This window comes from Plecotus auritus (genome assembly GCF_963455305.1).
Source record: "Plecotus auritus genome assembly, chromosome: 2".
Classification (NCBI taxonomy): domain Eukaryota; kingdom Metazoa; phylum Chordata; class Mammalia; order Chiroptera; family Vespertilionidae; genus Plecotus; species Plecotus auritus.
Window position 1 is genome coordinate 189,069,796 of NC_137771.1, and position 14,001 is coordinate 189,083,796.

The window sequence follows — 14,001 nt, forward strand, 5'->3', positions numbered from 1 at the left end:
CTCAGTAGGCCAGGCAATCTCATAAAATTGGAACAACCATCTCATTAAGAATAACTGTCTTTTCTACAAAAAAAAAAAATCAAAACTAAGTAAGAAGAAAGAACATTGATGCCGAACATCAGACTCTAATTACAGATGTCTCCCACTTCCATCCCCCCGCCTTTGAACTACAGTCCTTGAACCTGAGATATGGCTAGGACCCTGAGCCCCACACACCTGGGACCCCATATCCTCAACACAATTACCTAAGCGCAGTGGCTTTTGATAAGGGGTTTGTCTTTCTGAGGTCTCCATTTGATCTATTTTAAAACCTTAGTAGCATCATCTACAGGCTAGTTTAATTATATCTATCAAATTAGAAAGATTTTATTATAATCCATGCTAGCTAACGTTGCAATAAATAATGTCTCTCAGGTACTTCTGTTGAGAGTTTAAATTGGGACATACTTTCTCAAGAACAATTCAGCTACGCATATCAAGGGCCTCAAAATAGTTCATAGCTTTAGTCTAATAAATCTCTCTAGAAGTCTATCTTAAGGTAATAATCAATGCACACAAAGATTTGAGCATGAGGCTTTCACTGTAACTTTATTTATGAAAATAATCTGAAAGCCCATCAATATGGGTTTGACTAAGTAAATGTTAACATAAATAATTATAATAACTAAAACAAAGTGGGGCTTACACTGTAAAACTGTACCTATAGTATGAGCTTATTTGTTTACTGTATATAGTCATAGAAAAACACTAGAAGATTATTTGTACATTCTGCATTGTTTAAATTTTTACGATGAAGAAGATCTATAACTTTAAAACATGCATTCTCAGTGGGCGATATAGCCACCAATGGGGCATACACTGGTTTGAGGAGTGGGAGGACAAAAGAAATCTTAGATATTAAATGGTTTATAACCCTCAAAAGGGCCACAATGCATAAACAGATGTACAATATGCAGTATTAACACTTCAGGAGACTGGGTGGGAGCATGTAGCAAAAATATATCCAAAAACTCAGTATTTTTATAATCTTGGGGGGCAGGGCAGGGGATAGTTAAAACAAAATGAACAAAAGAAATATCAAAATGAAAACAAACTCCAAAATATTAGCAGTGATCATATTTAAGTTGCGGCATTTTGAGTGCTTTTTATATTCTTCAATGACAAAATCTAAAGTGTATACAATGAAAATGTACATTCATAATAAGAAGAAAACAGTAATTTAAATTTAAATGGTTAATTTTATGTTATGTATGTAAAATAAAATTTCACCACAATAAAACATACCTTGATTGGGGGTTGGGAAGACAAGAAGAGATAAACCAAAGAACTTATATACTTAATGCATAGTCCATGGACACGGGCAATAGGGTGGCAAAGACCTGAGGGGGTGAGTAAGAGCTGGGAGGAGGGAGTTAAGGGGGGGATGGGAGACATCCGTAATACTATCAATAATAATATATATATATTAAAAATGAATAAAATAAAAATAAAATTTCAAAAAAATAATAAAATAAAAGAATTTAATTGCAATTAAATTAATTAAACACTTTAATTTAAATTAAATTCTAAAAGAGCTTACTGCACGTGAGAATGAGGAGATAAACTGATGGCTCTGTGTTGGCCCTTCTGTGTTGTAGGGCTATTACTTCCACACTGAAAACCCCTTCAAGGACTGGCCAGGTGCATTTGAAGAAGGCCTAAAGAGGCTGAAGGAAGGGGACCTCCCAGTCACCATCCTGTTCATGGAGGCCGCGATTCTTCAGGACCCGGGAGATGCAGAGGTGTCTTTCCCGCTCATCCTGCCAGGCTCAGAGAGGGGCTGCATGCACTAGTGAGGGACAGAGGGTGACACAGAGCTCTACTGGTGGCATTTTCATCGAGTCACGGTTCCCAAAGGGGTTAGCCTGGCGTAGTGTGATATAACCTGTGTTCTAACCAAATCTGCAATGTCTATCTATGGTGCCACAAAAGAAAGGGTGGAGGGAAGCAATGAAAAACCAATATTGCCTACCTGGAAGCTCAGCAGCGGTGTTCAGGGGCAGTGTGCTGTCTTGTCTGGGTCTAGAGAGACACCCCCTCTCACCACTGATTTACTCACTCCACATTTATTGAACACACACTCCATCCCAAGACTTGTGCCACACACTGGCGCAGATCTCTGAAAGGCTGGAGAAATGGAACAACTGAAAAGACGAGTTAATGGTCTATCTGGAGGGACAAGTAAACAAACCAGTGCAGTGTAATAAATGCAAGTGCACAGGAGGCTAGGAGAGCAGACAGCAAGACACTGACTCAGCCTTCCCCTTAAGTGAATCCAAAGCTGAGTTTCCAGGGCCAGAGGCTTCATTAAAGACAGCAGGGGAGTGGGGTTGTTGTTTAGAGGAAATGGTTCTTGGCTGAGCAGAGGGACCTGAAACGTTAGGTTAGGGCAGTGGTCGGCAAACTCATTAGTCAACAGAGCCAAATATCAACAGTACAACGATTGAAATTTCTTTTGAGAGCCAAATTTTTTAAACTTAAACTTCTAACGCCACTTCTTCAAAATAGACTCACCCAGGCCGTGGTATTTTGTGGAAGAGCCACACTCAAGGGGCCGAAGAGCCGCATGTGGCTCGCAAGCCACAGTTTGCCGACCATGGGGTTAGGGGATGATGGGGGAGAGAATGGCAGGAGTGGAGGTGCGAAGAGGTAGGCAAGAGTTTGAACTTCATCCTGAAAGCCCTGGGGAGGACCACTAGGAAAAAGGGTGTTAGAAAAACCCCTTTCTCTGAGGTGTGAAGGGTGATTGGAGAGACCACCAAAGAGGCTTCTGCAATCTGACCTTGGTCCACGACACTTCCAAACCTGTGAAGGCCTGTCCTAAGGTAGTGGCCGGTAGAAAGTCTTTCTTCATAGATTGCAATTTTCGGGAAACTTCTTATAAGGGATATGCCCAGAGGAATTTGAGAAATTTTTAGGAATGGTTCTGTACGGTGCTGAGAAGGCAGTATGGAACAGTGGTTAAGCTTCTCAGACTCTGCCATTCTGTGTGGGTTCAAATACAGCAGTATCCTGAGCTCTACTGCTGGTTAGCCATGAGCCATGTGGTCTAGGACAAGTCATTTAAACCCTCTTAGCTTCTATTTCCTCATACGTAAAGTGGAAATCATGATTATAATAACCATCTCATTGGGTTTTGCAAGGGTTAAATTCGTTCAGTGCTCAGTTCATTGTCTGCTATGTCAGTATTTAGCCGTTATTACTACTATTGGTTGTACTACGTGTTGAAAGAACAAGTAAACTAGTCACTAAAGCCCCTGGTATCTTGTTAGTCAAAACACTGATAATGAAATGAGATTGAACTGAGAGCTGGCATTCTGAATCAAAATATTAGAATTTTTCAAAAGCTATTTTTTTTAAAAAGGTGAAGAGAGTTGCCAAAGAACATATATACATAACCCATGGACACAGACAACAGAGTGATGAAGGCCAGGGGAGGGGTGGCAGGGACTGGGTGGAAGCGGGCAAAGGTGGGGGGACATCTATAATAGTGTCAACAACAACAAAAAAGATGTTTGAATCATGTATAAGAGAAAATCGTTGCATTAATAGAAAAATACAGGTCACCTCCCCCGCCCCCCCCCCCCCCGCCAAAAAAATAGTGTCACCTTACATTTCTAAATGCCATATGTTCTCAAATGCCAGATGCAGAGGTGTCTTTCCCCCTCATCCTGTATATTATATCATTTGACACAACAACTTTGGGAGGTTAAAAAAAGTATGCGTTATTACCCCAGATTCATTAATGAGAAAATGAGGACACTTGGTTACAAATGGGTCCTAGATAGAGACCCAGGGTTTCTGAATCTGTGTAGACCCCAATCTAAGATAGTAGACATTCTGTGGACAGTGCAAGTGATGCCCGAAGCCTGGGAAGAAGCCCTCAGAGAAAGCTTTTCACCCATCTCTTCTAAGAAGCATTCTAGGATGTATGGAAGGTGAAATAAAAAATGGATGCTGCTTTGTGTACATTTGAAAGATTAAAAAGAGTCACTGAAATGGTGGGGGGAAATAATTAGTACTTTTATGAGTGTGTATGGTAAGTGTAATAATAATTCATAATTTTATAGCACTTTAAGATGACTCTGTATGTTTTCTTATAGCTTATTTTCAAACATCCATAGCATTGATTCTCAAAGGTGGGAGAGTTATGCACTTCCCAGACCTTTTCAAATCCCCAAGACTCAGCTACACCCCCAGCAAATTTGAGGACAATGTGTGTAATGGGAGGTCTTTTTTATGTGCATTGCTCTTGTAATGGTGTGAGAATTATTGTGCTAATATTAAAAATGTCATTCTAGATATGAAAAACAATATCTGCTTGGAGATATTCCTCACATTATTTACAATAGCAAAAGATTTAAAACAATCTCAGAGCAATAAAGGAATTGGTTGAGTTAATAATAGTATATCCATTCAACAAAATTAAAATTCAGAACTGTAAGTAGGAAGATTTTGTAAAAACATGAAAAAAATGCTATGATGCAATATAAAGTGTTAAGTGTAGGCTTTAAAATTATAGGTACATTACATTGCACTTTATTTATTTTGTGCATTTTAACAGTGATTATACAAGGTGGGGCAAAAGTAGGTTTATAGTTGTTTACATGGAAAATAATACAATAAATAACAACACAGGAATAAACTGTGTCATGTCCTCAAAACTGTAAACCTACTGCCCAACCCTAAAATAGGGCATTAAACACCTTGTAAGGGGTTTTGTTTTGTTTTTTCCTAGTTCCTAAATTTCCTGTTGCCTCTTCTAATAACTGCTTGACTTTCATTTATACAAGTTAATTTTGTACATCTTGAGATTTCTTAGTGTAAACTTTATTTAGCTACATTTCTGGATTATTTTTCTACCTTTTATCATCACGAATGCATACTTTTGTGTACTTATTTTTTGGTCTTAAGATACCTAACATCTCAGAAACTCAGAGGTTTTCATGGGTCACAGGAGAGTTTCCAAGTGTCACAAAAGAATTTGACTAGAGAAATGCATGCGACATTTTTTCCTTTTACAAGACTCTCCCATCTGAGACAGGTTGCTCTGCAAAGAGGGATCTGTCGCAGGTAAACAAACCAACTACTGTGCATGAGTGATTCTGCTTCCTCTTGCAATGTTGACATCAGTTGTTTCTTGTAGGCATGGCAGTTCCTCGGGATAACTCAGGCAGAGAATGAGAACGAGCAAGCAGCTATTGTCGCCCTCCAGAGGTAGTGAAGCTAAGTGCAAAACCACGGGACTGGTGGACAACACCTGTTAATGGACTTCCCACTGCTTCAGATTAACCTTTTGACCTTTATATACACTGCAAATAATTTGGCTGGAATAAGTGCTGAGAGGTCTCATATGACTTATACATAGCTGTGAAAAATGGGAACTGATGAAGAAATAATGTTCCTCAATTTCAATGTTAGGCCGTTTACAAATCATTGGCCTTCATTAGCATGAAAGAGTCTATGTCAAAAGCAGTCTTCAAATAGACTCACTGAATAAATAGTCCTTTTAATGTCCCATCCTTCTGCAGCATCTGAAGGTTCTCTTCAGATAAAAAATATACTCAAAATAATCTCAATGCAGTTTTAGCTCTGGTGTCTACAAAGCATCTCCCGAGATATTTTCAGCAACCTGCAAGTTTCACTCCTGAGCCCCTGACTAAAGCTCTAGACTACTTTGGGAGGGTGTAGCATCATACTATACTTGATTAGAGCCCCCATTTAAACTCTGGGGGAGGAGCACAGCCCCTACCAAATAGACTCCCACTTTCCCTACTCTTTCTTGTAAATATACAGTATATATACAGTATATATATATATATATATATATATATATATATATATATATATACACACACACACACACACACACACACAATCACATACCAGAGGCCCGATGTACCAAGATTCGTGCAAGAATGGGCCTTCCTTCCCCTGGCTGCCAACACCATCTTTGCTCTGGCCGGAGCCACCTTTCCACCTTCCCACGCTGCCCAGAGGCCCCGAGCAGCAGGGGTGGTGTGGAACGCCTGCATCCCGCCCCCAGCCGCTTGGCACCTGTGTATGCAAATTAACCCACTATCTTTGTTGGATTAATTTGCATACTCACTCCTGATTGGCTGGTGGGTGTCACGAAGGTACAGTCAGATAGCATGTTACTCTTTTATTAGTGTAGATATATATCCTCTTCCTAAAGCACTGATATAGGGACCATCTAGGGCTTGCTACTCAAAGTCTTATCCAGAGACTCCTAGCATCGTCATCACCTGGGAGCCTGTCAGACCCGCACAGCCTGGGCCCACCACAGGCCCTCTGTATCAGAGGCTGCATTTACCAGATCCCCAGTTCATTCCCATGCACATCAAAGTTTAAAAAGCCCTTGCCAGAGGCCAGTGGAATAGCATGAGGGGAAGCATCATAGCCTGGGCCTCCTGTAACCCACACTGATAGTCTGGAAACATGGAGTTTCCCTCTCCTTTTTATACAACACTGTTCAGTCTTTTATCTCTAGATGTCCAGATTTAATTCAAATCAGTTTGCTTTGTGGATAAGGTGCATTTAATACATTGACAGTAGAGCAGCATTAATGATATCCCCTACTTCTCATTAGATTAACTACTAATAAATTATGTGCAGGGATTAGCCACATTTTCTATAGTTTTTAAATTATTTATTAAAATTACCAAACCTGACATGCATCAGGGTGAGTTTTAACTTTCTTAAAAATAAGCGTAGGTCCTAATTTTCATGTAGGTAATGAATGTGATATTCTCCAGGGGCTTAACATAACCTTAGCAGTGCCATTTAATTTAAAAAGACCTCAGATTTTCTAAAGAACTGTTCAGACTCTAACTCCGGGGAAAAAAAATCTGAAATTAGCTTTTTCCCCCTTCCTTCAGGTGCTTAGAATTGCAGCCCAACAACTTGAAAGCTTTGATGGCTTTGGCCGTGAGTTACACGAACACGGGCCATCAGCAGGATGCCTGTGACGCACTGAAGAATTGGATTAAGCAAAACCCAAAGTACAAATATCTTGTGAAGAGCAAGAAGGGATCTCCAGGCCTCACCCGGAGGATGTCTAAGTCTCCGGTGGATAGGTATCCACATCATTAAATTACACTTTTACACAAACAATTAATCACCATGACGGTAATGAACGAGCCTGGGGTCCCCACCACCCAGTCCAGATGGCATGTAGGACAGCGTTCTGCCAGAAGAGCAGCACTGATTTAAAAGATCGAGCTGAGAGTGAGGCCAACCTTTGGACACATGATCTACACCGTGGGCACCCACAGATATTTATCTGAGTGCCATACGCTAAAGCCAAATGCTTTGGACATAAAATTAACACAAAATAAATTATAGTAAGTAGCCTTGTGCCAAGTTTTGTAAAGCCTGAGAATTAGGTATGGGGGACAATGGAAGTCCTTTCTTCTGGAATGTTATTTCTATCAGCAATAAACCATGATGTTAAATTCCTTCTCACTGGGGCCTCGGGACACCCAGCCCTAGGGTTTTCTACTTACAGGGTCAGTGGAACGCTCCTTTCCTAGCGCTGTTTGTATCCCTGTACGACAAAGTATTTCATGAAAATCAGCAGGACTTTTAAAACTGCAGTATTAATAATAGTCCTCTCAAACACTAAGATATTTTAAGCAAGATTTTTTTTTCCAGTCTGTAAAGAACAGCGGACATAATAGTAAATCATTTACGTTCAGACTATTTGGATTACAAATCTACTTTTCCCCCTGGTAGCTCTGTTCTGGAAGGCGTGAAGGAATTGTATCTGGAAGCTGCCCACCAAAATGGAGATATGATCGACCCAGACCTGCAGACAGGTCTAGGGGTGCTGTTCCACCTGAGCGGAGAATTTAATAGAGCAATAGATGCATTTAACGCCGCCTTAACTGTTCGGCCAGAGGTAAGTGCACAGCAAGAAACCATACGGTTCTCTGTTAAAGGAAAGTTTTCACCAGATGTACTTCGTACATTTTCTTGATCCTCACCTGAGGATTTTTTTCCCATTGATTTTTAGAGGGGAGAGAGCGGAGAGAGGGGGGGGGGGAGAGAGAGGAGAGAGGAGAGAGGAGAGAGAGAGAGAGAGAGAGAGAGAGAGAGAGAGAGAGAGAGAGAGAGAGAGAGAGAGAGAGAGAGGGAGGAGAGAGAGAGAGAGAGAGAGAGACATTGATGTGAGACAGACACATGGATTGGTTGCCTCCCACATGAGCCCCACTGGGCCAGGATCCAACCTGCAACCCAGGTGCATGCCCTTGACTGGGAATGGAACTCGAGACCCTCCGGTGCGCAGACCAGTGCTCTAACCACTGACCAACGCTGGGCAGGGCTGTGCATTTTTGCTACACTTTATTTCCCTGCACCCAGCAGTCGAAAGCGATCAGTACTAATGATATGCTACTGTGGCTATTAATACTTAAATACCTAAAATAGAAATATGAATTGCCTGACAGCACCCAATGGTAGCTCTCCTTGATGAATGAGGGTCATTTCACAAAGTAGTCCCTAAAGATTTTTGAGTAATTCACCACATCACGGCCCTTGTCCATGAGCGCTGGATAAATGTTCAGCCATCAGCCTTCTGCTGCAGGGATATGAGAACTCTGCCACTGTGGCTGGTGCTGGTGGGTAGAGACCTCTCTTTGTCATCAGGACTATTCGTTATGGAACCGTCTGGGGGCGACCTTGGCGAATGGAGACCGCAGCGAGGAAGCCGTGGAGGCCTACACGCGGGCGCTGGAGATCCAGCCGGGCTTCATCCGCTCCAGATACAACCTGGGGATCAGCTGCATCAACCTGGGCGCCTACAGGTGAAGTATGACAAGAGCCACGCGCGGGGCTGAGGCGGAATAACCTGAAAGGTTGTTTGCCACCAAAATATCTCCTTTCAGGAGTAATCCTCCTCCTCCTAGGGGCAAGCTTCCCAGCTTCAGTTCCTGAGGCCTGTAGAAGCAGCAACAATTTGTTTAGTGTTTCTCAGTCTTTAGAGAGCAGCCATCCTACCGGCACCGCGTGAAATGCAGATTCCCAGGCCCCGTCTAGAGATGATTTTTTTATTATTATTATTTTTATTCAGTCAGACGGGGTTGGGACAAGTTATCTGGATTCTTAACATCCCCAAAGGCGATTCTGAGAATAATCCGAACCTTCATTTTCCTGATAAGGGAAAGAAAACCTTGGGGGGCGAGGGCGGGGGGGGGGAGGGCGGGGGGGGGGAGGCAGGAGAGCCCAGCAAAATGACTTAAAAAGCGTCCAGGGCCAGATTTTGGCAAAGCACAACCAAGAACCCAGGTTCTCTAAACCAATAAAGTAATAAAACAGTGTTCAGGGACTATTTGTAAATGGTGGGTTTACAGTTTGAAATGTTTTTCTCCTTCTCTCACGATTCCTCATTATCACTGGGGTGTATGTCCTCTCCTGTCTTTTCCCCATCCACAGGGACCATAAACGACCTTTGTTTCTTTTGTGTAATGAAAATTCGGGTAATTTTTTTCCTTTTTCTTTCTTTTTCTATTTTCTATTGCTTTCATAACTGGAAAAAGAGAGAGAACTCAATGTTAGTTTTAAACCCCCACCAAAAAAAAAAAAAAAAAAGCAAACCTTTTTTCATTCCCAGAAGGAGCCAGGCTTTTAGAATCAGATAAGCTTGGGTTCAAATCACAGTTCTGCCCTTTATTGGTTTTATGACTCTGAGCTCATAACGGTGAGCCTCAGTTTCTTAACCTGCTTCAGAAAAGGGGGTGGGGGAGTAATAATGTCTATCTTGCAGGATTATTGTGCAGTTTAAGTATAATTGCCCAGCACAGAACAGATGCTCAATACCTAGCAGGAGTCAGTATTATGACTATTACTGCTGTCATCATCAGTATCATTATTGTTATTATTTAGGTAAGTCATCAGAGAGCTACATAACTGGATTGCATCTTTTGCCATCTGAAGAATTCCTGTTTCTGAACTGCTTTAGGACATTGTGCTGCTGACAAATATTAAGGCTCTAGAAACTAGATGCTACATTTATAATAAAGGGATCTTATAAAGAACATTCATCAGTCACTGGATTGCTCGGGTCAAAACCAGAAAACCTGAGTGACCCCTGAGCAACTGGTTTGTTTTATGCTGTGGACATTGTGACCTTGATCAATCCTCCCGCCTCCCTGCACATCAGCCTCTCAGACCTGACAGTGTCCATTTTGTATGTTAACTTCATCCCTGGCTTCCTCTGATCTCCCTAACCTGATTTTATCTTTACTACGTTAAGCGCCATGTCAGTCGCCAGTGACTGAAACAGAAAGGAAGACAAAACAGGCTTGGTGCTTAACGTGTTACGCATTTTATTCACTTATTTTCTAGGTATGTTTTATGAGATAATTTAGGTCCTTTTCTGGAACAAGGAGAGATGTAAATAAATACATATGTGCATGTAGGTACATTGAATTAAAGGAGGCTTTTGTAAGGCTTCTGGATGAGTTTTTTCTATTTTTTCTTTTTCTTTTTTAAAATGTACTTTTATTGATTTCAAAGAGGAAGGGAGAGAAAGAAAGAGAAACATCAATGTGAGAGAGCATCATTGATCGGCTGACTCCTGCACACCCCTTACTGGGCATCAAGCCCGCAACCCAGGCATGTGCCCTGACCAAGAATTGAACCATGTGACCTCCTGGTTCATAGGTCAACGCTCAATCACCAAGCCACACCAGCCAGGCTGGATGAGCTTCTGTATTTTTTTGTTATTGCAACTTCTTAGTGTAGAAAACATACTTGAGGGGCCAATAGAACACTTTCTTGGCAATCACAGATGTAAGCCTCAGTAGGGCAACTATTTGCAGGAAGCCCCGAAGGTCCATGACAAGTAGAAATGGGCAACCCTGGTGAGGTGTGGACTTTTAATCCTCAAGCAGGACAAAAGCAAGTCAGTGTTAAAGTTGCTGGATAAAATACAGAATGCCTGGTTAAGTTGGAATTTCACATAAATAGCAAATATGATTTTAGGATAAATATTTCCCAAATATTGCATGGGACATACTTATACTGAAACTTATTCATTGTTTATCTGAAACTGAAATTTAACTGTGCATCCTGTGTTCTTATTGGCTAAGTCTGTCCATCTGGATCAAATAGCAACTTTTGAACTTCTCGGCTAAGTTTTGTATGTCTTAAATTGTCACGCTGGATATGGGAAAGCTTGTGAAGTGATAAACATAGCGTTTTTTCCCTGAAAAAAAAAAAAAGACCATCAAGTGAGACACAAAATGAATTCTGAAAGTAAGTTTAAGCATATTTGTAGGAAATAACAACTCTCAGTAGAGATGTGGCTCAGAGGAGAGCCAGGAGCTGGTACAAAGTCTGGGATGTGTCCCTTAAGAACTGCAGGTGTGTGTGTATACGTTATAACACTCACTGTTTGTCATCTCACACTTTCTATAAGAAATCAAAGGCACGCCCTACCCTAGTACTGAATACAGTTGAAGTAAGGAGAGGAAGTTGTTGACCTAAAATGAGGGTACAGATTAAAATGCTACCCTTTTGTCAGTCGGAGCACCAGAGTAGAGCTTAAACCAACGAATCTTAACCATTTCAAAAGTGAGGGCCCCTTTTTAATGAAAAGATACATCTCATCCTCTTTGATAATAATAACAGGTGGGCAAAAGTAGGTTTACAGTTGTTAGTGTGGAAAATAATATAATAATTAGTAAATCATAATCTATGTATATAAAAAGCTAATATGCTACGTGTCCCTCCAACCATCCAACCGGTCACTCTGATGCGTACTGACCACCAGGGGGCATAAACTCAATGCAGGAACTGCCATGATGCACACGGGCCATTTACAAAGAAACAGCACTGCGGACCTGGTGCCAACAAACCAACACTTGGCTTCCCCCAAGTGGGACACAGGCCCCGCCACCACCCTGGAGTGACAGCCCACCAAATCACAGCCAACGCTTCTGAGACCCCATGGCACAAAATGTGGCCCACCGCTCAGCCCAGCCCGGAAACGGTCACTGTGGGAGCCAGATAATGACGTCACATAGCAATGCCCGGCTTTCTCTCCCTAGCCACTAGCCTCCTTGGAGTTTCTTCAGCCCAGGCACACAACTTGCTTTATAGCCAGGTGTAAACATTTTATACTTTAACCAAATTTCTGTGAAGCATTTTCCTGTGCTTCATCTCATTTGATCCTCACAGAAGTCCTGGAATAGGTAGATAGGAGACTCAGTGGAATCCTATTTTTTTTTTAAGCCGGAAAACAGAGATTTAGAAAGTTTAGAAACTTAGAAAAAAAATTAAGAAATGTTGGACCTTGAAAATGACTTCAGGTTTTGTCACTGTGCAGAATATAATCAAATTCTGCTTCAGTTAAATATTTTACCCTTTTTCCTCCCTGCGTGATCTATAGTAATAATCTGCTTCGTATTGATATTTACTGCTGTGTTGCTGACAATTACCTGAAAGAGAAGTTGGGGTGCTTCACTGGGCTGGGAAAAGTTTAGCTAAATCAGAAAGCAGGTCTAATTAAGCAATTTTATTCTATATATATATATAAAAGGCTAAGTTGACTCACGCATGCACGATACACATAAAGCTCTCTCTGGTGCCAATCGCATGCATATGTTTTGATCTGTCATTGTCAATCATGAATTTGGTTGACACTTCTATTGTAGAGAAAGGGCAAATAGAGATAATAAAATATTTCTTCTAATTAGTTTACTTTTAATGTGCATGAATCCATGCACTGGGCTACTAGTATGAGAATAAACTCTGTCTCCTGCATGCCTCCTACTGGGGATCAAGCCCACAACCTGGGCATGTGCCCTGACCAGAAATTGAACTGGCAACCTCTTGATGCATGAGATGACACTCAACAAACTGAGTCACACAAGCCAGACATCTTTTACATTTTTAACAGCTACTGAGAACTTCACAGGGATTTTCTTATGTGGGTTTTATCTATGAATTTTTACCACATTAGAAATTGAACAAAAAATTTTGAAAGACTCATCTACACCAATAAAAGAGAAACATTCAAATTAACCATCATTCTGCTACACCCACAAGCCAACCCACCAGCCAATCAGGAGCAAGTATGCAAATTAACCCAACCAAGATGGCAGCCGGTCATGGAGCTGGAGCAAGCAGGAGGCTAGGGTTGCCCCAGCAATGAGGAAGCCAAGCTTCCTGCCCTGGCCAGCCCTGGCCTCCACTCAAGGCTACAAAGTTTCAATTATAGAAGATAAATAAATCCTAGATACCTGCTTCCAGCCAGCCCTGGCCTCCATGCAAGGAAGTGCTGAAAAAAAAAAGAAAAAGAAAAAAAGGAGGGGCTGGGACCTTGGGTCACCGGGGAGTGATCAGGCCAGGATGGGACAGCAGGGGCCATTGGGGGTAAGCAGACCAGCAGGGGGGCCAGTTGGGGGTGAGCAGGCTGTCAGTGGGGGTCAGTTGGAGGTGATCAGGCCAGCAGGGGGTGCAGTTGGGGGTGAGCAGGCTGGCACGAGGGGCAGTTGGGGGTGATCTGGCTGGAGGTGGGGCAGTTGGGGACTAGCAGGCCGGCAGGCAGAGTAGTTAGGGGCAATCAGGCAGACAGGCAGGCAGGTGAGCGGCTGGAGCCAGCAGTCCCGGATTGTGAGAGGGATGTCCAACTGCCAGTTTAGGCCTGATCCCTGTAAACCGGCAGTAGGACATCCTTCAAGGGGTCCCAGATTGGAGAGGGTGAGGAACACCCCCCTATCCCCCATGCACAAATTTCGTGCACTGGGCCACTAGTTTAAATATAATAAACTAATTACATGTTAATATAAATTATATATTTTACCCCTAAAAATTAGTTTTCAAAACAAAAATAAATGTTTAGTGAAGAGTGGCATTCTTTTATCATTTTTGTGAATCTATTAATATTTTGCCTAAAAGAAGACTGATTTCTGCTTCCGCATTCAACCTGTGGGATGT

The 14,001-nt window shown here is 41.9% G+C and overlaps 1 protein-coding gene across 15 annotated transcripts in view; it reads left to right on the forward strand.

Moving 5' to 3' along the window:
- PEX5L (peroxisomal biogenesis factor 5 like) overlaps nt 1–14,001 on the forward strand; it is a 237,947-nt gene that overhangs the window by 217,717 nt on the left and 6,229 nt on the right. For all 15 annotated transcript variants that reach the window (XM_080654133.1, XM_080654139.1, XM_080654140.1 and 12 more), the window contains 5 exons: nt 1,638–1,781; nt 5,186–5,256; nt 6,939–7,136; nt 7,795–7,960; nt 8,707–8,864. In XM_080654133.1, coding sequence (XP_080510259.1) covers nt 1,638–1,781; nt 5,186–5,256; nt 6,939–7,136; nt 7,795–7,960; nt 8,707–8,864 — 737 coding nt within the window. The remainder of the gene's footprint in view (nt 1–1,637; nt 1,782–5,185; nt 5,257–6,938; nt 7,137–7,794; nt 7,961–8,706; nt 8,865–14,001) is intronic.